Source organism: Rhamphochromis longiceps, linkage group LG16 (genome assembly GCF_057381845.1).
Source record: "Rhamphochromis longiceps isolate RC_006_pf linkage group LG16, R_longiceps_female_GT1.1, whole genome shotgun sequence".
Taxonomy (NCBI): domain Eukaryota; kingdom Metazoa; phylum Chordata; class Actinopteri; order Cichliformes; family Cichlidae; genus Rhamphochromis; species Rhamphochromis longiceps.
Genome location: NC_140572.1, coordinates 17,889,437 through 17,917,015, shown reverse-complemented (window position 1 = coordinate 17,917,015; position 27,579 = coordinate 17,889,437). Strand labels below are relative to the sequence as shown.

General features: G+C 38.8%; 1 protein-coding gene across 3 annotated transcripts in view; it reads right to left on the bottom strand.

Moving 5' to 3' along the window:
* il1rapl1a (interleukin 1 receptor accessory protein-like 1a) overlaps positions 1–27,579 on the bottom strand; it is a 173,354-nt gene that overhangs the window by 90,614 nt on the left and 55,161 nt on the right. For all 3 annotated transcript variants that reach the window (XM_085385190.1, XM_085385188.1, XM_085385189.1), the window contains exons 3-5: positions 15,811–16,096; positions 4,070–4,256; positions 1,018–1,171 (exon numbers count right to left, since the gene is read on the bottom strand). In XM_085385190.1, coding sequence (XP_085241316.1) covers positions 1,018–1,171; positions 4,070–4,256; positions 15,811–16,096 — 627 coding nt within the window. The remainder of the gene's footprint in view (positions 1–1,017; positions 1,172–4,069; positions 4,257–15,810; positions 16,097–27,579) is intronic.

Genomic DNA, 27,579 nt, shown 5'->3' with positions numbered 1-27,579 from the left:
ATCCAACAGCACACTCTGCTCAGGTTAAGACATGTAGCTTTCTCTCTCTCTGCCAGACAGCAGTCTGTGCACTTCAAATGCATAAACGCCTTCATATTACATAACAACAATGGCCAATTACTCAAAAAAGTGCCACTAAGGATATCAATCAAGTGTTCACAAATATTCAGTGTGGGGAAAACACCAAACATGCCCATGAACAATCTATGCGGACACATTTAATAATGAAATCATATTAAATATTTGCATTTATCATACCACTATCCTAAACATCATCAAAAAGATGCGCTGAATAATTTCTTGTAATTGCTACATCACAACTGAAAACAAAGAATCCACTCAATATAGCAGTGTTAGTATACAATATACTGTAGCAGTCAGTATCAGACAGATCAGTATTCTTTAGGCGGCAACATTGAGTATAAAAGGGCAAAGGAAAAACTAGATTCACCCTCAATCCTCATCAGAGCAGTTAACCTGGCAGAACACACAAGCCAGAGCATCCAATTCCCAGGTTTCAACAGATGAATGCGTTTATTTGTCACACGCTCACCTTGCAGCTGTGCAAGGTAAAGAGAAAAAAAAAAAAGGAGTGAGAGATGTATAGAAACAAAGAGTAAGTGCACTGTAAATCTACTGACCTTGGTCCTGGCTCTTTAGCTCTCTGTGTGAACGAGTTTAGCCTATAGCCTTAAATATTTCAACACTGCTTAGCTGACTGGAAAGTGCTGAGTTAGAAGGAGGGATAGATGCCAGGCCACAGCATTCACCTCCCTCCAACAATTAACACAACAGCAGGACATCATTGCCATACCCTGTGGTATTTGTGTCTGTGTTTGTATGAGTGTGTGTGCGTGGCTACGTGTGTATCTTTGTTACAATCCTCTCCTTTTATTCAACTGTCTACTATAATTACTACTCTGCTCATTCTTAAAACATGTGCTACTATGTGGAGAATTTGTATAAATGGCGCCTCTACACGCAGAAAACACATCTTCAGTTTTCCTGAGAACTTACCAGTTACTGTGAGTTCAGTCGTCCTTCTGACCACAAAACCACCAAACTGGACTTCGCAGGTGTAATTCCCAATGTCATCTTCTGTTACCTCTTGGATAGACAGAATGTCTCTCTTCTGGATGATGCTTGCACGCCACTGCTTTGGACGGCACTCCTGTGTACCAAAGAACAGTCAGATCAGAACTGTAAATATCTATTTACTGATATATCACGGGAGGTGTCAGATGTCATATAAGTGACAAGTGTAAAGACGCTGTGGACTTTGTGCGGCCAGAGATGGAATATTCTGGGAAAGCAAGGCCTTGAGAAATTTAAGACCTGCAGAATCTTTTTTACAAATATACATCCATGAGATTTCAAACACTTTAACAATGCTGAGTGTAAAAAAAAGTGAATAAAGTGGTAAAAACACATAGCTCGTCACTCTGATATAATAATTTTATAAGCTAAAATGATAAAACTAAGCTATTGTCCTACTTATCTGATCAAGATTTATTGCACTGAACGGAATATTCTCCATTCAATATTCTACAAAGGCCACAGAGAGACAGAGAATTTTATTTACACTACTCTCTGCAGACAAAATAAGTGTGTTTGTGCTACATCCGTAGATAAACATAAACTACTCACTGAGAGTCAGTACGGATTCAGATCAAGCAGATCAACATCATCGGCACTATTAGATTCAATAGAATACATCACAAATTCCATAGACAAAAAGCAATATGTGGCTGGGTTATTCATAGACTTGACAAAGGCATTTGACACTATAGATCATGATATATTAATAAGAAAACTGGAACGTTATGGTGTCAGAGGGGTAGTTTTAGATTGGGTCCGGAGTTATTTAAGTGACAGAAAGCAGTTTGTGAAAATAAATGGTGGTTGCTCCTTATATATGGACATTGCTTGTGGTGTACCCCAAGGGTCAGTTTTGGGTCCAAAATTCTTCAACTTGTACATTAACGACATCTGTAAAGTGTCCAAAGTATTAAAAATGGTTCTCTTTGCTGACGATACAAACATTTTTTGCTCTGGTGATGATCTGCAGAATTTATTGGAGGATATGACTAATGAAATAAGTAAAGTGAAGTTCTGGCTTGATAAAAACAAATTATCATTAAATTTGAATAAATCTAAACTTATGTTATTTGGAAATAGTAGTTTAAATACAAATGCAAAGATTCAAATAAATGGTGTTGATATTGAAAGAGTCAGTGAAAATAAATTTCTGGGGGTAATAATAGATGAAAAACTTAACTGGAGAGCTCACGTAAGATATATTCATTCCAAAGTATCACGAAGCATTGCAGTACTAAACAAGGCAAAACAGGTATTCGACAGAACATCACTTCATATTCTCTACTGTTCACTGGTTTCACCATACTTAAGCTATTGTGCAGAGGTCTGGGGCAATAACTATAAAACCACATTACATTCACTTTTTACTCTTCAAAAGAAAGCAATTCGAATCATCCACAATGCAGGTTATAGGGAACAAACAAACTCACTATTTTTGCAGTCTGAAATATTGAAAATTGACGATATAGTGAAATTCCAAACAGCACAAATTCTATTCAAAGCAAAAAATAAAGAACTGCCAGGTAATATTCAGAGTATGTTTTTTTTGAAAGAAGGAAGTTATAATTTAAGGGGTTTTTGTAACTTCAAAACAATGAAGGTATGTACTACAAGAAAAGGCTTTTGTGTTTCTGTTCAAGGAGTGAAACTATGGAACAAACTGAATATGGAATTAAAGCAATGTCCAAACATAAAACTGTTCAAAAAGAGTTATAAAAATATGATCTTCTCGATCTATAAAGAAAAGGAAAATATTTAAATTAAGTGAATGTCTCTATTTAAAAACAAACAAACAAAAAATTCATGATGTGATATTATAGTATATAGTATATCAGAAATCTGTTCACTATTTTTATTACAAATTATATCAGTAAGGAAGCTGACTAAATATTCACTGATAATTTATGGGACAGGGGTGGGATTAAATAAGTGTATACTTCTTCCCACTCCCTTTCAACATGTAAATTAATCAGAATGTTTTTTTGTATGTAATTTGTATAGTATATTTTTTTTTCTCTCATTTCTTTTCTAAATGTACTTGTATATTGTTCACATGTTGAAATAAATTACCAATCAATCAATCAATCAATCAATGCGAGTATACGTGAGCAGGCAAAGTGAGTGACTTCGTGACATGATACTTTCTTCAGCTCCTTGGTGCTCAGCCAGGGACAGCGGTGGCTCGGTGGATTCTATTCTACCATTGCTCTCGGCAACCTTCAAATTCAATCACGGAGGCTCCGCAGTGGTCCAAATAACTCCGGGTTCCAGCACTCCCAGTCATTACCAAGATCGTAATTGAATTCTGGAAAAACCTAGAGGTCAAGCCCGGCCAGCTAATCTACCGCTGATCTGCCTGTGATTAGTCTGGCATGAGCCTTTCTCCGGGATGCACTCTGTTGTCCGCAGGCCATGCCTGACCTAGGAAAGGCAAGAACCCAGGTGATGGGGGCGGAGGTGCATGCTGAATAAAGATCAGGGACCAGGAGCATTTGGAGGGTATCCACTCTTTCCACAGGGCACAGAATGACATTGCACAATTTTCTTCTCATAGAGGTTTTGTGTTCATTATAAAAGCCATCTCTGTGGCTGCCCTCTGCTCCCTCCTCACTCTCTTTCGATGACTCTCAAAATGGTGTGGCACACTGCGAATGTGGCTTAAGGATTTCATTGTCATCATTGCCTTTATATATAATCTGCCTAAGTAATCTGGAAACACAATTCCAATAAGGCTTTAAACACAAACAGGCAAGAAATTAGATGAAAACAAACCAATGAAGCACTGAAGAATATTTCTCGGTTGTATAATCAGAAAGACAGACGCCCCCTTCTTTCTGACAAATAAGAGGATTCAGGAAACAAAAATATCACTGAGCCTCCAGGCAAGGATAAAATAATGATGCAAAGATCATATGGCAGAAGAAACATAATCACATATTAACGAGCACGCTCAGTCGAACAGCAAGCTCACCTTGGACCAGGTGATGTCTGGTTCTTTGCCAGGTTCAACATAGTCATCTATGTCAGGACAGAGGATGTCTTTACTCTTGCTGAGCTCAGCCTTCTCCATTCGTCTCATTTTAGAGTTGTAGCACAGGTTTGTGTCATTTTCCGCCACAGTCAGAGACATGGAAACCTTCATGCAGTATGTAGAGTTCCTGTCGGCACAGAAGAACAGTGCAAGGAGTTAACGAATGAGTTTGATTAGAATAACGCTCTTATTTAGTCTTCTTTTATTGTCAGCTCAATAAAAACATCTGCAAAGAATAAGAAAGAAAAAGGAAACTTTTTATATGATTTTTCTTTTTCACAAACCAAAAACGAACCATGTTTTTTTTTCCTTTGATAGCTTATCAGTTATTATTCTTTTCCTTTTTACCCCCCTCTGCCTCGCTCGCCCTCTTTTTGTGTTTGTAGTGCTAGCAATAATGGAAAATCAGTGGAAAACATTCATGACTACATTCTGAAATTTTTTTTTTTTTTGGGGGGGGGGGGGGGAAGGCTGCTGCCCCCGCGACCCGGCCCCGGACAAAGCGGATGAAAATGGATGGATGGATGGATGGGGGGGGGGGGGGGGGGGAAGCTGAAATTGTTAATCTGAAAAAACGAGAAATGCAAAAATGGTCTCACAACAGGACAGTGAAAGATTCATGGCCTCTCGAGGACTCAACCCTCCCCCTTTTTCTCAGCAACCACCTGAGCTACGACCCGAGCTTTGATATTCGAGAAAGAAAGATGACTCTGTCTTTAAATTAATGTTATAAAAACGATCATCAAAGCCACATTCATTACAGTCCCTATCACCACTGACACATAGCTAAGAACTGACTGTAACAAAGTGTTCCCTGGTAAGCCTATGATACATGGCCGAAAATCTGTGGACACCCTTGCCGCTGTAATAGTTTCTACTATTTTTGGAGGTCTCTCCACAAGATTTTGGACCTCAATCGCAGGAATTTTCTGGCATTTAGCTTCAGTGCTCCAGTTTCTTTCAGACTTTAGCAGGGCTGTGAGGTTGTAAAAAGTTGTAAAAAAAAATATGTTTCTAGTTTGAAAGCACTTTGTAGAGATACTTACATGAAATCATCTCTAAAAAGATATCTGTTTGTGAATATGCAGAGTCTTTGAAAGGGATAAGACTGATAATCGTATCCCTTAATCCTGTCCCTGAAGCTTTGTAGCTTGGTGCAGTTTGCTTGTAGTCTGAGTACTACATTGTGAGTACTTTATAAACAGAGGAATAAAGAGAAAGAGAAAAGGGGGGAAATCATTTGATAAAATGCAATTTCCAAAACACTGTCTATCAATTAAATACAGTTTAAGACAGTGATGCACTCCTCAATGTATCTGGGGAAGGAGGAGGGAGTATGGTGACGGCTGTGGATGGGTCTGTGCCTGAAAAAATGAAAGACACTTTTCCACATAAGTTGCAAACAATGTTGGGAAAATCAAACTGGGATATTTCTGCAGGTGCTTTTCTCACCTGTAGAACACAACAGGAAGTAGCCTGGGTCAGACAAACTATCATTACTCCACTTGATTTAGGTGACCTTCTTATCTGGACAGAGTGTGAAGGAGGCACATGATGTCCACTTGCTCTGTGTGAATTCACCACACAATTACCTGAGCTACTCTCATAAGGGCGCAAGTACTTTGTACTAGGAAGCTGGTAAAAGACTCCTAAATGTCCAATCCGACTGATTTAGACATTTAGGTTCTCTAGCTAATGGAAAGTTAAAGGCTACGTGCATGTACCAAAAGGGCTGCAGCTTCAGTTAATGTGGAACAGCAAGCCAGGAGAGGTGCTTGTGGTCAAGAAAAAGTGTTCGAGTGAGTGAGTAAACCGGTAAACACATCCAGAGTTTGTTAGGAACCATTGCGGTAATTGAGTCTAGGGGTAACGAAGGCATGGATCCACGTGTCTGTGAGACTAGCCTGATCCAAACCATTACAAATGGCCTCACCCCAAAAGACCACATTCTTTTTAATGTGTGTCTGTCTGGGATAGCTCTCACTTGGTCAGTCACCTTGTTGGAAGGCTGGTTGTACAGGCCATATGGGCTTTCATTTCATTACATTACATTTATGGCTGGCCAGATGCTCCCATTCACTGTAAATGACGGAGTTTCATATGATCTATTCAGGTTATGGAAGCAATAAGGGAGTCCCCTCTCTCATATAAACACCTCTGACCTCCTGGGGCCATAAAACAGACACAGACATGCACGTGTGCACCCACGCATCTATGTATGCTTAAAAGACGTGTGGCTATGTGCTACTATGGAAGGCTAGCAACAGATAGTACTAAGAGGGACAAAATGAGAATACACTGTAGCTACTTGGAATCAGAGAAAAAAAAAAAAGAATATTTCTCCTACATAAAAATGACCAAAAGGGCATCTAGAAGACGCTGTAGGAAGCTAAAGCAAGATGCAAGATAGCCCCACAGAGCTATGCCCTCTTGGTGCAGAAAACTAACATTATTGACTCAATACCTCCTATCTGGAGGGAACAGAGTGGGAAGATGTGTTGCTCGAGGCTTACAGAGTACACGTGAACAATACGCTGTATTTGTCTACTGTACAAATACAACTATGCAAACATACACTCAATGGCACAAACACGGGCATGTACATCACATTTGCATGTAAGGAAATTTATACATATATAAAGTCAAGCCAGAACCTGTATCAACCACTGAAGTGCCCAAGAAGTCTGCAGAAGACAACTCTGCATGTTAAATATTCACAGCAGGCACCCCGTGGCATTGTGGGAAGGTGTTGGTGCTTACGCTTGATTGATGGACAGCCGGAGGTCGATGCACACTCCTATGGTGTCGTTCACGTCTGTCACATTCTATTTAAGTATAGCAGCTTTAGATATTTGTCTGCAGCTCGTGGTAGCTGTAATTCTCCACATATTATTATCTAACATGTTGGACAGCGTAATCATGGGAAGTAAATGCACCATTTTTCGCATACTCTAGAATACAGGTATTATTACTGGAAGTATTATAAAATAATTTATCCACCAAAAGTATAGACTGTGGCAGTGAAAGAGTGGAAAAAAAAGTCTGTTGGCTCAGTGACTCTGACTCAGTGTTACAGACCTGAGAGATGATATGCAGAGGAAAGAGAGGCGGGGAAAGAGCAAAGGAATAAAAGAGAGAGAGTCAAAGGGAGAGCATGGAGATTGGTATGTAAATTAAGTCACCTTGACATGAAAACTGGCAATTGGACTTAAATTTGCAGACAGAGAAGGACAAATAATCATTCACACACGCAGACACACACACACACACACACACACACATGCACACAATAAATGTACACACAATCTATCCACAGAGAAATAGTGTGGTGTGCCTCAGTATCTCTTTCTGAGAAAAACACCTGGAGGGCTTTAGCGAAAAGCTGGACTTAGAACCGATTTACCTTCAATTATAGACATTACACAACATACACATAGCTATAGGATAATGTATTATGTATACTGTACAGGCAGGGGATGTTAGGACAGTGACACATTTTTGTTGTGTCAGCTTTAGCCCGTTAAATTACAACACTGACTTTGAACTTTACAATGACAAGGACTTAAAAGTACTGACTAACAGCTTTGACAAGAGAGTGGTCATTATAGGATATATAATCATCGGTGCTTCTAAATTGCTGATTCCAGTTAACTCTTTCATGTTATAAAACTTGTCCCCACTGCTTATAACAACCCAATCTGACCACAGTCATTTTGGTATAAATAGGTATATATGTATCCTTAATATTTAAATTTGGCATACAGGTACAGCTAAGGTCCCTAAAGGTTCTCATCTATATCTCACAACAGGAGGTATAGTGTCATTATTTTGCCTGGCAACCACCTAACAAAATGGGTTAAAATGACCCAGTTATACCGTTTATGCACCTTATAAAAGCATGTATCATATTAATTAATACTAAATAACATAAATTTGTATAAATGCTGCAAATACCTAACAATGGACTAACTCTCAGACTAATCAATCCTGTAGCATGGGCATGTGTTATACCATGCAAATAGTCTTAAGAGACCCCTCATTACGTCTGCCAAGGAGGTTATGTTTTTGGTAGCATTCGCATGCATGTCATCATTCTGTCTGCAAACACAATAGCTCGAAAAGATTTGAATGAATTCTAATAAAATTGTGTAGGAATTGTGTTGGCTTATATCCAACAAGTTCAAGGCCCGTGTAATGATTTATTGGTTGAAAAATGACAAAACCCTTAACATAAAGGGAATGATATACAGATGGAGATTCTACTGTAATTTATTTTATTATCTACATTACAGTAAAAGGTTATAACTGGTTAAACACGTTACAATTTGTATACATGTGGGGGGGGGGGGGGGGGGGGGGGTTTGGAAAGCAACATATACTAAATGTGTATTACTAAATATTTAGTTCTATAGCAGATGTGTAATTCTACACATCTACTAAAACCACATAAATAAAAAGTTCTTAAAAATAATTAAACTCATATTACACTTGTCTCTACTTTGCAAATGTTTTTACTGCACTACAAACTTCTTAAAGTAAACTACTACAAAACTACAAAGTCAGTATTTGATATGGCCATCTTATACTTCAACACGGCCTGAACTCTCTTAGGGATGACTTTTTGTAAATTCTTATGATTTTCTGTACATTTCTTTAAGTACTCTTCAGGATAGTTTTCCAGGATTCTTGAAGGACGTTTAAAACTGTTCTTGGGATGTTGGTTGCCTTTGCTCCATTCTCTTTTAACATGATGCTATGTTAAGATATGTCTTTGTCATTGTGTGGCAGTGTACAGGATGGGAACACTGTCATGCTGAAAAATGAAGCCGGTGATTGAAGTTTTCAGTCAGAAGTTTTCCAGTTAGTAGTGGATGATGGATCAAAATATGTATATTACAATATATACGCTCTGTCATTTGTAGGCTGAGTGCAGGCAGGAGTGGTAAAATGGAGGACCCAAAGTGCAAACTCCGGAGACAAACGTGAACTCAAACAGAACAAAACTAAGACTCCAAATAACTTACACAGGCAGACAGAACACACAGGCAGACAGAACACACAGCATATATGATAGTAGATCACAGAGGTGTGGACTCGAGTCACATGACTTGGACTCGAGTCAGACTCGAGTCATTAATTTTATGACTTTAGACTTGACTTGAAAAAATGTTCTAAGACTTGTGACTTGACTTGGACTTTTACACCAATGACTTGGGACTTGAATTGGACTTGAACCGGTTTACTTGAAAAGACTTGATATTTTACCCCAAATATAAAATTTAACACGCATATTATATAGAGATTGAAAATGTAACGTCATTCACGGGTAGAACCGCAAAGGATTCTGGGAACTCGTGGCAAGCGGTAGTAGCGCACGCAGGCTTTCAATTGAAATCAGTCACACAGCGATAAAAAGAAACACAAAAATGTCAAGAAGCCGTTGTATTATTAACTGCAATAGCCGGTCGCATGACAGCCACGGGAAGCCGACGGGTAAAGAGATCGGTTGTTATCGGATTACGTCGTTGAAGAGAAATTGTTCAAGCCATGTTTCTGAAGTAACAAAGACGCGACGGATGGCCTGGATTGCAGCCATTCAAAGATCAAATATAACGTCCCAGAACACTCCAGCTCACAGGTTAGTCTGCTCCAAGCATTTACACGAAGGTCAGTGTTTTTTAGTAGTTAATATGTCATTTTCATAACATAATTAGTGATATAGGTTACAAGCAAGTCTGGCGCTGAACAGAAATGGTTGCGCTATGCTCCTTTATTTATTGTGCATAAATAGTGAATTGTCCTGACACAATATTGCGTTTCGCTTCTGTTATTATGGTACATTAACAAAAACATATACTTTTATTCACAGGATAAAACAGGTTTTTTGTATCACTAATTGCCCAGTACGATTACAGCATACAGTATTATTGTCACTGCTACATTTCTGTGATGCTACCAGAAATGATTTCCACTACTAATTAATTACCCTTGAGCTCAAAGGTCCTATTAATAAACGGTTAACGAATGTGTATTTATGAAGACGATTTGTGAGACTGGTAAACTTATGATACGTACGATGGTCTTTCGTTCTACACGGTGCATTTCAAGGTCCTGCACCCATCCGTCGGTAAACTGTACCTGGACTTGTTGCAGTGACCTGAAGTTACTAAACTTCACGAGTGTATGCACTCACTCCAAGAACCGTATGATTATAAATATGCATATAAATATGCTACAATGAGATAGCTGACTTCATCTAACTAGCAAATGTTGTCCAGGCTACGTTGGTGATGCAGTTCTTTTTAATGTGTATGATATTTTTGTCATGCGATTTTAAAGCCGGTCCTACAACCGCATCCAAGAATAACATGCAGCGTATCTCAGAACTGTCGGTGAAAATTATTCTTGGAGCTAGGTTTAATTGAGCTGCATTTTAAAGAGGTGCAATTTCACAATTTGTGTATATTTTCTAAGTTCACTATTTTGTCATGTGTTGAGAAAAACACAGATTTTAAAATTACATGGTCTAATATTTACATTTAGCATAACTGCAACATTATTTTTTCGTTTTTTTTTTAAAGACTCGAAAGGACTTGAAATTCAAAGTTTCAGACTTGTGACTTGACTCGGACTTTTACACCAGTGACTTGAGACTCGACTCTGACTTGCCTGACATTACTTGAGACTTGACTTGAGACTTGAGGATAGAGACTTGAGACTTACTTGAGACTTGCAAAACAATGACTTGGTCCCACCTCTGGTAGATCATGACACACAGAGAAACACAGAGCTTAAATACACAGAGGGAGCAATCAGGGAATGGGAAACAGGAGGGAAACACAGCTGGGGCAAATCAGGCCTAACGAGACAGGGGAAGCAAAACCAGATACATTAACATAAGACGTGGACTTTCAAAGTAAAACAGGAAACATTACACAGAGACGCATACTTGACACGGGGATACAGCAGACAGGGGAGACAGCAACTATGGATCACAGACAGAAAACCAGAACACTAAAACTAACAAAACCCACACAGAGAACCTAAACTAAGAATAATCCTATAACCCATAAGGCAAAGCTAGAATATAATGAAATAAACAGAATCAAGGAACCAAAAAACACAAAACACTGGGTCGACGACCCAGGCACCTTAACACCCTCTAATTGTCTATTTTTGATAACATTTAAAAAAAAAATCATAGTTAACCCAAGTGTACATGAATATAAGTACCTGTATAACATAACAAGTGCAAACTGTTCAGTAGATACTAACGTCTCCATTAACAACTATTTTCTATCAAGGACGTTACTGATATAGCACTGACACAGTGTAAGTTGAAAACTTTCCATGTTGTAGAAAAAAATAAAAATTCTCTTTGAGCAAGCACTTTGTGCAAACACTAAAAATTAATTATTTGCTATTAATTAATAGCTAAATACAGATTTTGAGAAAAGCAAATAATCTAAGAGAAAATAAAACACACAGAAGTGAAGCTCTGTCTACAATACTGTACCAGTGGCACATATTGTGATTTTAATTGAATACATTAATTATAAGAGTCAACAAACCAAGTAAATCATTATGGTTTATTAGCCAGATTATTAACTTTACATATTATATATAGAAAGCCAAACTATAAATCTAACCTTATATATTCAATTTTTGAAAATGTTAGAGATGTTGTTTTTAATATATAGTAGCATGGTTATGTCATTTTTTTATTCATCCCAATTATTATTATTATTATTATTATTATAGGGTTGTTTGAGATGTCTCCAGGTAAATTAAGGTATACTGAAACTCCTATTTGTAATCTAAAGGGGGTGAAGAAAAGACTCCTCTTTGCCTGCAGGGAGTTTTAGGGGAGAATGTTTGGGTCATATGTGCTACAGTGTGTGACTCAAAAGCTTACACTCTAACAAAAAGACAATTGATTTCAGCTCTGAGGCAAATCTCTTGCAGTGTTCTGATTAGGATATCTGAGAAGTTCGAAATCCTGTCAGCTCAACACAAGCAGAGAGGAAAACACAGCTGGGGGCACTTTGTTACGATTGCACTATTCTGCAGAATTATAGCATTCACAGAATTTCCAACACAGTGTATACAGTTGTGGCCAGAAGTTTATCAACAGTCATCATGGATATGATTGTTCTGACCTGTTCTTTATCGAAGGTGCAATGATTATACAGCATCAATCTTAAATCACTTTAAAAAGCACGGCTCAGATGTATAGATACACTCACTTTAATCTTTTAATAAGTGGTGCTGAAGGTTTTACAATGTTTTCACATGGCCAAGGCCCATTAACTTCTCATTAGTGAGCTCGATTGACTACAACTGGTAGTTTCTCTTTGTTGTTTGACAGCACTCACTGAATTGAATAATACTCCGAACAATGGGAAAGTTGGGAAAGAATCAGTGAAGATCTAAGAAAGAGAAATGTAGATTAGCACAAGTTGGGAAAGTCTCTTGGAGGCATTTCTGAATGACTAACGATTCCAAAATGATCAGTTCAAACAACTGTACATAAGTACGAGTTCTACAAGATAAATCACCACTTTGACAAAGTCTGGAAAAATTGGCAAAGAAAATAATTTTGAATGCTCAGTAAGCATCTGTGCTCAAGTTTGCCAGGAACTGGTAACCAGTGGAACACCAGCGTGACTGTCCACAGTGAAGTGAGTTTTAAATCGCCGTTAACTAAGAAGGTTCCAAGCAAGAAAGTAGCCTTTGCTGCCAAAATCAACACCTTCAAACTTAATTGAAATTTGCAGTTACCTACATGGACAAAAAATTACATTCTGGGGAAAAGTTTCTTGGTTAGACAAGATAAAGACTGAGCTATTTGACCACAATAACAAGACGTATATTTGGAGGAGTAAAGATGGAGCTTTCAAACATAATAACACTTTGCCAGCTGTTTAGCATGGCGGTGGTAGCATCGTACCCTGGGGCTATTTCGTTGTCAGTGGTGCTGGAATATTGCACAAAGCAGAATAATTAAGAAGGAGGACTACCTCCAAATTCTTCAACTTCATCTCACATCAAGAGCTAAACAATCAGGCTTTCAGCACAACTCAATGCTTCAACAGCTCAAACACACATTGGTTTTGGTCAAAGCAGACAAACATTAAACTTTAGGAATGGTCTCCCCAAACCACTCAACCATATTGAAAACATGGTCTATGCTGGGTCAAAGCCAGGAAACCAACAAATTTAAATCACGTTGGCCAAGAAGAGTGGGGAAATATCCAGCAGGAGTCATGCTAGAATTTTGTTAATGGCTACCAAGCATCTAGTTGAGGTGCAACTTTCTAAGGTACATGTAACCAAATATTAGTGGGGTTGTAAAAATTTACTTAAGCTTGTATATATGCTTTTGAACCCGTGTAGATTGGAGAAAACACAAAATAAATTCAAACTTGTGCATCAAATTCTTGTTTTTTAAAATAATTAAAGATATATAAGATGTAAAGTTCTGATTGCAACTATAAACAAGAGCATGTACTAAATTGTTAATAATAAAAGACGATATTAACTAAGAGTAAAACAGCACTTGAAAGTGTCTGTGCAAAACTGTAACTACAGCATGCAATAATGAAATGCAGGTATAGCTCAGGGTATCATTGCACACAAAAACACTCCCCCTGGTCACACTCCATGTATCCTGCCTCTTTGGGTCTTTATGAGGCCTTTAACGGGGTTTATTAAAATCTCTCTGAAATGAAGAACTGCAATGAGGCGTTTATTGAGGGATGTTCTCTACTGTAAAGGTTAATAAGTTACTGCCACATGATTATGCATCTTGTATTATGAAAAGTCTCTATGTAACAACCCACTGAAGTCTGACTGTGGGATTTATTTAATAATTTATTTTTTGCCTATATTTGGCTGCATCTCTGTGTCTGTAAATGTTTCTATGCAAAACCAAATGGAGAATTTGGTATTTTAATCTTAACTGAAAACAAAGTATGTATAACTCCTCTACTAAACACACAAATGCAACTCCATTGTGCTTCTGTCTCAAGTTGATAAAGTTGATAATGTGGTCAATGACAAACTTACTTTTACTTACATTTAACGGTTACAGAACTTGATTTTAAAAGAGATTCACTCTACCTTATCTAAATGTAACCTTTCAAGATGAGCGTTTTCACACTGATTTATAGTTCACTGCACTTCTTGTCTCTCAACACTCATACAAAGACAGCTCTATAAGAGTCATGTCATGTAATCTTTGAGATGTTTTAGGATTTAAGACACATTTGCTCATGAAAAGAGAGTTTAATTTCACTTTATATGAAAAATGTGAGATTATGTCGCCTTTGAGTATATGCCCTGCCACTTATTCTCAAGTGGGAAATTGAATATGTGCTGATTTAATTTGAAATATTAATATTTCTGAACAAACCGTTTCTGTTCTATTTGGATAATATTACCGTAGCTTAGTATATAAACTAAATCATTTCAGGTACATTTGAATTTAGCAGTCACAGAGTTTTGAGTTTTTTAAATTCTAAATAAACCCTGTCAGTAATAATCAACTTCTAAGTATGTCTCTAGAAATATGTTTTGTAGGTGCTTTTTTATGCTCCAGTGATTTAGAGGTTGACACACTCCTTGTTGAGCAATTCACCAAGCAAACAGACAAACAAAAATTCTTCTGAAATTGGTGAGGTACAAGGACTGAAAATGGGTCAAACTCCAGCAAATGTCCAAAGAAAAACTTTTAAAGACTTTCAAAAGGCCTGCTCAAAACCGCTTGAAAAACAAACAAGTCTGGCTCTTCGGAAACAAAATATTTTTTAAAAAAACGAGGAGTTGCTAAATTTTGCACAGTACTGTACATCATTTCTGACTTGTCGAGTCATACGGTCGTGGCAGGTACAGTACAGAAACAGACTCTCTAGCTTTGACTACTTTTATCACTGCATGTGCATATCAGATTTGCATCTAGGTATGTAACCCTTGAAGTCCTCTCCTCTTCTGCAGTAGCTATATTGTATTTAGATTATTAAGTATAATATTATTATTGTTGGATACTAAGATTTATAGAGCACTGCATTTTCCCGGTGCTGCTTGTCCTGTGCGCTCTCCAGGAGCACCATCATGCACAGTATGTCTGGGACGTGAAATGGCTATAACATGCTTATTATTTCGCTTGACAACACATATAGGTATCACAGTACAACAACTTCTATCAGTATAGTTCGTATGATTCTAAGCATAATGCAATCTCACCTCCATGGTAGAGATTCATGGAAATGTTAAGTTGCCAATTAATCTAACCACATGAATGATAATCTGCACTTTTAACCCGTTTAAAGAGACAGTAGTTCATTTTGATAGATGTTTCCTGTTTGACACTGTCATAGAGATAGAAGTCCATTCTGGTAGATACTTCCTGCTAAAAAGAATAAGAACCCCATTTCTTTTTCTTAATCACATTTAGAAGTTGTAGTTTTAACTGACAGAATGACCTACCCTACTTTTAAAAACATAATTAAAGGAAGCTTGTCAGCTTCTCACTCTTACTGTATGTGACCTTGGTAGCTTCTAGATAATGTCTTTCAAAGGTAGTTCGCTATAAGTAAGAGGCTTAGTTCATCTGCCTTACTGTAGGAACAGGTTCTTCCATATTTCCATGTTCCATATGAACAGACATCACTCAAACTTACCGTAAGACACAAGAGTAAAGGCCCACATCTTGAAGGTCAGCAGGTCTGAACCAAATTGCGTCCTCCTCCTTGCTCATGCGCACGCCATCAAAAGAGATGGGCTCCTCAAAGTCACTGTGGCCAAGGCCAGAGCTGCGGTACCACATGAGGCTAAGGCCCACACTCTGTGCCTGGCTGTAGTTGGCTCGGATGTAACCATAGAACAGTGCACATTTTATCCGTACCGGCTCACCCTGAAGGACCCGGTACTTCAGATAGTCCACTGACCAGTCTGTACAGCCATCCACTACAAAGAAGCAGAAAGAGAAGGAACAAGACATGCATCGTTACCAAAGTGAATTTATAAAATGAGTCATAAAATCATAAATCATGCATAAGCATTAGTACTGCAATTCCAGTATGCAGTATATTCAAAGATATATTATGTAACAACAAAGCAACACATCGGTATTTTGCATTCTCACATTGCTTTAGGACAGGAGGGAAGATTGCTGGGTCATAAACAACAATGTCCTGTGTGTATTTTGAAACACTCCCTCAAATAGCTCTATTAGTAATAAGACAATAAGCTATGTATACAGTATGCAAGTATACCGTTATTTCATTGTGTATGCTGAATAGATAGTCATATAGCAGAGGACTTTTAGCTCCATAGTGTGTGTATTTTTTGAAGATTGCAATTAAATTTGTTACGTCAGTGCTTACGTCAGTGCTAGACAACTCTTCCCTCCTTACCTGATATGTTGACATTTCTCATCCAGGGCATATGTGCTATGATGCCCTCTGCAAAGGAAGCTTTGACTGTCTTATATAACCACTGTGACATTTGGAATTAACCATAAAATATCTTCATAAATGATGTCATGCACCTTCAAGTGCTGTGGGTGCACCACAGCCCCAGTGCAACACAGTGCAAGGCTAGCTTGTTGTTGGGAATAAGCCCTTCAACAGGTTTTGTGCCTTGTCCTACAGTTCTACAGCTCTGCTATCTGACTAAGGTTTTGTATATAGTGCAGTTCAGAAGAAAACAGTTTTAAAATTAAACCTAACATGTGCAGCACAGATGAGAACTGGACCTTAAAGCCTTATCTATGAAACATATAGGGCAACTCAACTCACAACAAAATCAAAGAAACTGGCAGGGCCTACCAGGCACGCTGGTCTGTTCTACTTCTGGCAAGCACATCTCTCCTAGTTCCCAAGCTACTGGATTTTAACCTATGGCCAGCTATCTGTCTCTGACTAATTAGGTAACATTTGTTTATCCAGCAGGTGTATATTTGAAAGCATGTGTGTGCATGTGTAACCAGAGACTGAGAGAAAGAGACAGAGAGAAGTAGTGATGGTGTGGTGAGATAAAGTAATAAGAACCCTGCTGCGTGCCAGTCTGTGAGTGATACGGAGCCTCACAGGGACAGCTATGCTTGTAATTAATACTCTTAATTACCAGGGAAGTAATGTGTGTCTTTCTGTGGGCGCGCTCGTGTGTGTGTGTGTAGGTGTGTGTGTGTTTTTATGAGTGTGCATTCCCTATACGAATGGTTGTCTGCCTAATTATGTCAGTAATTAGCAGCGTGCTTAGCTACAAATGTGTGTGCACTTACGTACATTTGAATGTGAGAGAATTAGAAGGTGTGTGCATGGAATAAAATGTGAAGCCCTGTCTAATTATCACTCTGCCCACATGCCCTAATGCATGCAAACAGGCATAACTGTACTTTCACATGTGTTTACCTACACACCTCAGAACTTCAGACTTGATTACTTTAACTGTCAAACATCTTAATGATGAGCACAGTTAAGGTTACACAAAATGTTTTTGTTGAAGATTTCGATACACTATTAGATACTTTAATCATTCTAAAAAGCCACAAGACATTATAATAATAAAAAAAAAAGCAATACAAACCTCAGAGAAAAACTAAACAATAGGGTGAATTTCCTCTACATTTGTTATGACATAAATATCATTCCACAGAAGTAGAAAGTAAATCTTCTCCCTTCTCTGAATATCAATCTACTAATCAACAGGGACAACAGAGGCTTCATTTATCCTTTTTTTATGCACCTTCTACACCTCTAATGGATATGACCTCTTCATTGTGCTCACAATATCCATTTCTGCCCCCTGTGCCACAACAAAAACTGTTTACTCTAACAAGCTTGCCTGAATGAAGCAATGAAAGAAAACACTTTTTTCAGAAGCTCCATGCCTGTCTTTTACTTTCACCGTGCAGACCTGAGCTGTCTGAGAAACAAACTCCACATGCATAAAAGTATGTATATGTAAACACACACACACACGCACGCACGCACGCACACACACAAACACACACACACACAAGGAGACCTTTCATTCCTTACAGACATCCCAATGGGAGTTGTCTAATGCGGTGGCCTTTTGTGGGGGAAACCATATTTACGTCTGAGACTCAAAATGGTTTTATCAACTCAATTAGAGGCTGACATTTCCCACATCCCCACGCTGGGCCGGAAAATCAATGCTTCCCGCTGGAGGAATACTGCAGTCCCCACCTCTCACTCTCTCACACTGACAGCACTACACATATCTACACGCACATACAGAAGCTCTCTCTTTTCTTCACTGCTCCTCTGGGACGTCGCGCATTTGTACTGATTCTGTTCGGCCACTCTTAAACAAGCCCATACTGTAAAGGGTCTTTCCATATGGACACATTCCCACATGACTGTCAGTCTGAAGAAAGGTGGCTTCTGCACCTCCTTTACTGCAGTACCATGAGCTGCAGTACTCCCTTACTGGCTAGTGCTAGTGTGCTGCTGTTCCCCTAGCACTACTACAGCACATGATATAGAGGGTATAGGTATGGCTGGTGCAAGAAAATAGCAAGGGGGAGGGATGTCAAGCTGTGGGATGTGTGTCGTGTATGTGTGCGCGTCTCAAAGAAACCTTATTACATTCTGTGTTGAGGTCCAGACCTGTCCGTCTTCATGTGACACTAAAGCAAGGCAATAAATACAGACCCCTGAGCTAGAATAAATTTACTGGCACTCATGCATACACACTCGTGGAGCCACACAAACAAGCAAACGCACACTTGGAAACCAAACCCAACCTCCTAACATAAAATCACAGATTGAGCTACGTCCAACCCGAGTCAACTCCTGCTTTGTTTCTCCCATAATCAAATTCCTGTGATCCTTTCACAACATCATATGCCTCCAGTGGGCTTCCATGTCTCTCACTCGCTCTCACATTGCTCTCAGTTATCAGACTCGCTTCTCTCATCACTACCTGCTCTCTTAATGAAGTGTAATTATCAAACGTTAGGTGGGCGGCAGGGTTCTTGCAGGCCAGGAAGACATTCAGTGATCATATGTGGATAAGGATACTTAATAACTTTCTGTCTCTTTCTTCTCTTTCTCATTTTCTCAGTTTACACCCACGCCACATGGATGACTCTATTTCCTATCTCCCTATGCCCCTATGACTTGTAGCTTGGCCCGCTCGTGTTTCCTCCTCCACTGGTGATTTTGGACTTTTTTTTCTTTATAACAATAAATAATTGCTTTGTTGTTTAACCGGTGACTGAAAAGGGAAACAGATGACCAACAAAGTCTCCTAAATTCGCCTATATCTAAGGATAATTATGAACTACAGTATCTCTCGATGGCTTTCAGGCCCTACAAAAGTTTGTGTGTGTGTCTGTTTGTGTGTGTGGAGGGGGGTGGGGGGTGTAATGGTGCATAATCTATAATAAAACACCCACTATTCTATAAACCATCCATAAGCTTTCTTCAAATGACTTAAATCTACTGTGTTGCACACATTAGTACTATAAGTCCTTTATATTCAGCTAATGGAATGAATAAATATACAGAGCAGTAAATATAGAGAAACCATTCACACATTAGTCTTTAAAATGGGCTTAGGTACCAATCACAATGTGTCCTTTAGGCTCATTACTGGGCCTTAATTCTCTATCTCCCCATCTAGGCTCCAGATTATTTAATCAAGGAACAATATAGTCAACCACTACCCGAGTCTTAACCTGTAGTGATAGAATCCCAGCTGTCTCTGTAAATCACTGACTTTGTCTTTTTAGCCAACTGTTCCTCTGCGTGTCCCTGAATGTGCCCTGAATCTGAATGCTTCTTCCAGGCTTGCCAGCCTTGAATCAGAGGTAGGTTAACATTGGATCTCCACATAAATAAAAAGCCCATAATGAGGGACATACTGTGACATAAATGTATAACCTAAGTAATAGCAAGTAATAGCAAGATATTTGCAGTTATTAATGTCCTCATGTACACCTGCATGAATATGATTGGAAGTAATAAGTCAGATAATAGCTGAGAGCTGTGAGTAAGTGTGTTTGTAAAGTATGAATGCAGGAGCTGGTGCCAGTACACTAATGCAGTCAGTGCTCTGCTTAAAATAACACAGTCTTTTTTAATGTTGTTATGTGTGATGTTTGCTCTGATTCTTTGAAATAAAAATGTACTCTAAGAACTCTTATAGGTAGGGGACCCACATCAATCAGGTCTGCATATGTTAACTGCCAGCTGATTCAACTCAGAAACTCAGCAATGAGCAAAATTAGCTTCTGCCATCTGTCTTAATTATTTGGTATTTACAGAACAAGAACATCTGAAAATAATGCAGCTTGGTTTTGTTTTGATCCTTCACTGTTGCAGTGAAACAAGCTACTTTCTAACAGCACCTCACACAGCCTCAGTTGGCATTTGCAGTACATATTGCAGTGCACACCTCTCCTATTTCTGTGAATAATACAAAATTCTAAGTTTTATAAATTTGTCTGTCGGAAACTATTCCAACGTGAGCTAATTTTGCAACCTGCAATTACAAAAAGATAATTTATACTGAAACCTTTGCAATTATGCAATTGAGGCCAGTACCTATAGACCCCCAGTGTCAACATTTTTAAACATCCAGTTGTGCAACCACTAAACACACACGGTTCCTATTATTTGTAGGAAAATCCATCCAATTCCTTATCCCTCTCCTGCTAGAACTCCAGAAAAACCTCCAGCATGGACAAATAACGTGATGTCTGCTTTTTTTTTTTTTTGCTTATCTCTCCCCCTTGTGCTGTGCCACTCTGTACTTCTCTGTCTCTAAATCGTTCTCTTTCACTAACAGTTTACCATTGTTCATTTATATGCAAATGTGAAGAAATACTGATAATTTCTCTCCTAAGATGGCGAACTGCATTTGCTCTGAAAAAAGTTAGATGAACATCACTCTTCTTTGAATAAATCTGCCTCTGTGCTCTTTCTGTCGCAACTGAATAAAAAAAAACAAAAAAACAAAAAAACAGTTGCAACAACAAAGATTTAATTTTAAATAAATAATCTTCTAAATTGCATATAAGGCATTGTCAACCTGTTATACACTCATTTACAGACTTCCAAAAGTCTTTCAAAATGTGAGTAATCTACTCCCTGACTGTAGCTAATCATTAGCAGGAGTTTTATGGGTAATGTACACATACACTAGTTGTATGTCAAAATAAATACATCACTACATTTAACTATTGGGAGTGAAGAAAATCATCATGCGACTACACACGAAGGAAAGGAATACCCAAACTGCTGACCTGCTGTAGAAATATGCAACATTGATTGCTTTCATGCCTCCTTTTGTTTAGATTCTTCTAACTGTGTGAAACTGTGCACATATGCAGTATATTATTATATCGAAAGACTGATTATGTAGAAGAAGATACAAGAAGAGGGATAAACAACAAGTGATGGGTTGTGTTTGCACAAAACTTCCAGCTGATCCAAACTCACGGTCCCCATTGCCTCTGTTATATTAGCCCAAATTTGTATGTTTGAGCAGAAAGTTAGAATGAAGTATTAAATAAGTAATTTACTTCAGATTAGGATCTTTTAAAGTCTCAATGTTTTTGCTGAAGCTGGTAGGAGGAGGACATCAGAAAATACTCTGAGTTGGGTAAAAGCGACAGATGCATGCCAGTTTTCTAGAAACAACAGGAAGTAAGCTATTCCGTTTCAGACACAATTTACCTTGTTTGCTTTTCACAGAATTATAGACCATAAATAATTAGAACTAAAATTCCATAAAACGATGAAGAAAATGTTTTCACTGTTAGTCAATCTATACCAACTGGTTGTTGTTTTTAAACCCCTTTAATCACTCTCAGCGTATGTCACATCCAGGTTTTCTTCTATCATTAATCTCCTTTATGTTTCATCAACTCTATGATTTTTCCACACTCCATCATTTAACTTGTATAAAGTTGCTACTGGGTACCAGAGAAAACGTGCTATCATCTTCCTAACTGGCTGCACCGTTAGGTTCCACTTTTCGTGGACGACTCTGTAACCAATCGCAAAGAGAACTGCATGATTCACATGTTTGCGGCCACTGAACTGTGCAGCACTTAACTGATAATGATACTGAAAAAGTTAAGAAAAAAAAACAAAAAACGATCACCACTATCACAACTGTCCAGTTTCTTCAAATAAATTTCACTACAATTCCTGATTATGTTACAAATACTGCCTTGGATGGTTCACATTTACATTTTTTTCTTATTTCATGGTTTTCAGTGTTTAAAGTTTAAATTTATATGTTATAACTTATTTAGCTCATTAGATTTAGAAAATGGGCCTTTTATTCTAACAAACATTGGAGTCTGAACATTGGAGTCTCTTTTCAAAACCACCTTCAGACTGTAAATGGCCACCATTATTGCAAACCAACCTTATGTAACCTTATATGTGACTCTGAGATAATGACCTTCCTTAATCTCTGCTGTAATATCTGAAAGCTATTATCCATTATTTGTTATTGAATTACATTTTTTCTGTGTTATTTTATACGGTTACTGTTCTGTGGAAAATTGAATTCACGTTATCACAAGCATAACAGATCATCCCCAGTAAACTGAGACAATTACACACATTAATGGACTGCTAAAAAGTGACCACACCTATACTTCACATGTGTCTTCACATAAGCCTAAGAAAAATATAATACTGTATGTGAAATACACTGGCTGTACCATTTTTCTGCAGCTTATTTCAGTAGTTTTTTTCTCCATGTGATAATATTTGCAGTGCTTGCTCTGTAAAATATGATGTAATACACAGCAGTGCAGCATTAAACTACTGAAGCTTCACCTGAGGACCACAGGAAGAATACAGGGAAGATAGTGAAATTAAGTAAATCTAATTTATAACAGTAGATGTTTGCATTTGCATTTATATTGCCAGAGATGTTTCAAAGGCAAGATGGATTTTTGAGAGATAAACAAAAAATAAGATCCTCAAAAATGAGATTTACCCCACAGGATCTGCTCCGAAAGAAACGGCACGCAAATACATCTGTTGATTAAATAATGACAGTAGGCTAGAATCTGAAAGTAAACACACCCACAGTATTCATTAATGTATCAAAAGTGTTTTATGGGTGAATCACAGAAACTTTCAAGTTTGCCTGAAGGTGAGTCCTGTTTCTATTGTTCATACAGAAACCAGGGTGGGTTTGTTGCCCTTGACCAAGTTCAGCACAGCTCACTCAGATCCTTTTAATAACTCTCCAATTGACTTCAAATTAACCAGAACCCTTTATAGAACAGAAATTTCCCCTGTTGTGTGCAAAAGGGTGTCACTGAGACATTAGCTTTTTGACTTCCCTCTCTCTCTCTCTCGCTCTCTCCCGCTCTCGCCTTTCCTCTCTCATCCTTTCTTCCTTTCTCTTGATGATAAAGGGGCTCTTTTTAAGGAGAACAGAAAGCTTGTCAGGATTTGGCCAGCTGGAGAAAGTCATTTGAGGCCCAAATTGATGTGGCCGGGACTCTCAATAGTATCTCTCCAATAGTGGGGGCAGGATAGAGGGAGATGTGGTGGCCGGGACATTGTTCCTCGTAAATGGCTCTTTATTTCATAGGCGAACTTGGGAAATGAGCAGCACCGTTCACGGTTTCTGCTGGGGGAGGACGGCCATGCGTAAAATAGAACACTAAGAAACAGGAGGCCCTAATATCTTAACAACTAAAAAGTCAGTGGCTCTCCTACATCATGTGCAGTTTTACTGGCAATGAGAGCACATGCAAATAAAGTCCCTATAAGATATAAAGTCAAGGCTGTGTGTGAACACCATCCATCATGCTGACAGGGTGTGGGCAGCCCACATGGACATGAATCCATACACAGCCTGACTGACTGAGCCAGGTCCCTTGGACCATAACTAGGAAAAAAGGCCAAGGAAGAAAAGCACTTCAAATAACACAATCCTCAAATGCAAAGCTTGTGCGCAGACTTGCCTTTTTTCCTTCTGTGGGGCAGTCTTTGTGTTTGTCTATGCAGGTGTCAGTCTGCAGTGTTGTATTAAAATGCCAGTTATTTCTTCGCTCTCTGTCTCTGTGTGTGTGTATGTGTGTGCCGGCGCTCTCCATTGTGCAGCTGTGATCCATGTGATTCAGGCTGAGCTGTCACTCTGCTAATCTTCCCCAGTAGAAATACAGCTTGGAAAATGTCATCTGAACATTCCGAATTGTGTTTACACTCGCTGCAGGTTCCATCACTTCTAATTTGACAAGTCATTATCACCCATGCTCCTCTCCCTCTTCCCTCTTGCGGCCCGAGACACAAAAATAAAGAGGAGGTGGAAGAACGGAGGGAGGAAAAACAAGGCAATAAATTCCACTCACAGACAAACAACTGTGCTCTTGGTAATCAGTTAATACAAAAACCTTAGCTAAAATGGTGAGCATTATTGTTATTTTCAGTCATTTACATCAGCTACTCGGCTTCAGATCTGTGTAAACTTCACATCATTCCCTAAGGCCTGTTTATATTTATACAATGCAAAAACTAGACAGAAAGCCCTGACGGAGAAGTTTCTTGGCTGTCTCGTAAAAAAGAAGCAGCTGGTGGATATGTGCGCTGGGAAAAGCACATGGCTTTCCACACCCTCAGGCCCACAGCAAAGCTAGCTTTGACAAGGGCTGCACAATGGGAATTCAGTATTAAAGAAAACAAGGTGAAAAGCCTCATACAGCAAGTCCTAGAAATAAAACAAGAAAATACGTTGTTATTCCAACACCCCATATGAGCAATGCATCATCTGACGTCTCTATCAACAGGACAGGCTTTCAAAGATACAAATGTTCTGAGCTTACTGCTACCTTTAGGGAAATGACTGCACATATACTGCAGCTCTAGATCTTAAACTCCCATCAATTGTATAGTGATGTCTAGGTTAGATAATAAATCTGCAAACAGAACTGTAGAGCCCCTTCCTCCCCTTTCCAAAAACTTTGTGAATCTGGGTTAGACATGTCTCTAGACATTTTGTGGACCATTGGACTTTGTATCCTCAGGCTTTGTGAAGCAGCATTTTCTGAGACCTCTATTACCGGAAGGAGGGAGCTGGGGTGGAGGCCAACAAAATCCACAGACATCCCCACTACTAACTGAGAGATGTTAACTGTGCCTATACTTGAAGATAAGCTCTTCAGTGTAGATTTGTACTCCAGTCATGTGCACGAGGTAATCTAAAGCAGATCACAGAGTACAGCCTTCGTGGCCACTGTACCAGTCTTACTCGGTTGTCAAGTTGCATTACTCAGGTGTGCTTATTAAATTTTGGGCCACTTGTGGCTACAACATGGCATAAATAACAAATCAAAACATTAAATAGTATGATAATTATGGAGGAGTAATAAATGTGATGTTAAATCAAGGTGACAGCAGAAGAACTGACAATGACAGAGCAGGTGGGAGAGGAAAGGAAGCAATGATCCATCCATCCATCCATCCATCTGTAAGTCTGTCCAGTCGTAAAGAGACATCTCCAGTGAGAGCTGGCACTCGGGGCCACGGGAGTTAATGACACACTGCCTTAAGCCTAGATCCAGGCACTGTTCCTCTGACAAACTTATACAAACACAAGAGCTGAAATTATTTTAACGTAAACGTGTGTATTTCACCACCAAAAGAAAGAAGCTTGCCATTTAGTGCTGTTATGCTACAAGAGCAAGGTCTATACACCATCAGCCAATAGCATCTGATGCTGGTTGTTGACTGATGGCACAAAGTAGAACAAGTCAATAGAAACCTGTTATTGATATCATCACTCCTGCTGAAGTGTGATCAGCGCTCTGTCTGCACATGCCCTTAAATATTTACCCCTGTTTAATCTTCTGTCCTCTCTGCCCCCAACTTTCGATCTACTCCTCATGCTAAGATATGATGCCTCACTGCAGCCTGTCCTCCTACCATGTTTTTCTCCCCCAACTATATTGAAATTACACCTCTTGGATTTACCCATCACCAAGCCCCTTTGATCAATGTTTTGGCTCTGCTTAACATTGGAAATATACCGGCATATGATATTCTCTCAGTTTTTCACAATTACTACTAGTTCCCTGGTTAACCCCCACCTTTCCTGAGTTGTAGTTAGTCATTTCAATTAATATGTTTGCTGAAAAGAGCACACAACAAAAATTCCAAGTCACAATACAAAGCCAGCAAAAAGTCATCATATGCTGAAGATAAAAGAACATTTTCAATTAAGATGAGTATGAAGCTTGGTTCATTAATAATGCAAAAATCATTACCCCAATTATCTTAGCGTCCCAGTTTAAAGACACCGTATACGTGCGTGTGTGTTTGCTTGCCCGTTTTTTTTGCACGCAAGAGTTTGTCTAGTGTGTAAGTAAAATGGATTTCTTAAGTGAGCTAAAGCCAAAGATGTGTTCCTTTTAATGACCACAAGAAAAAAAGAAAAGAACTATAACTTTTACAAAACCCGTGCAAGCATATACATCCAGAGAGTGCTTTCAGGTGCACCTGTATGCATGCACAGCACAAAGGGAATGACAAAGACAGAGACTAGCGACAGAGATAGGAGCGACTGCTTGATGCGTTCCTCTAAAATATTTATGCAGCTGGAGATTTGTGTCCCTGATTCTGTGTCCAATTAAGTGGGTTTTTTCCTCCAAATGGATGGGAATTAGATAGGAAAGTCTATGAGAAACACCATGCGGTAAATGCATATACAATAAGAATAAATGCTCATGAATGGAATGCAATCCAATACAACAAAATCATGCCCCTTTCTTTGCTTCTTGCCTTGACTGCCCTGGCATTACGAATTACTGCATCCATTTAATGCAACAGCAGACTCCCAACATTAACCTGCTAGCCAGAAGTGAAAGCAATCCCATTCACGTTTCAAACTTCTGAATTATTCAGTGGCTTGCCAATAAGGAGTGGTGCTTGTGAGGATTGGGCTTTTGGGTGTTCACTTCCACGACAAATGACATAGATGCTAACATGCATCGCTCCCTAGTGACACTCACATATTAGTCTCATGAACTTAATATCCAGAAAAAATTGTAGAGTGATTTATGAGGACTTCACAGATGAAATCACTGACACAAATTAACAGAAATGATACTGACTAACAAAACGTGGATTCGTCCTCGCTCTGTCTCTGAGCTGCCTGCTCTCCCTCGGCCTGGAGAGTAGGGAGGGCAGTGGCTCTGCGCAAGCTTTAAATAGGAATTAGCAGCATTTCATTGTGATAGTGATTGAGTATGGGTCCCTGGGGTGGGTCTACTCATTGTTACCAGGCCTTGTAAATCTACAGTAATCCTCTTAGTGGAGGAGAAAAACAAACACACACACAAATATTATACATATACACATGCATATAAACGTGTGTGCACATGCATGCTTATTTTTCACTGGCAGAACAATATATGCATAAAAAGTATCTGCTGGCACTCA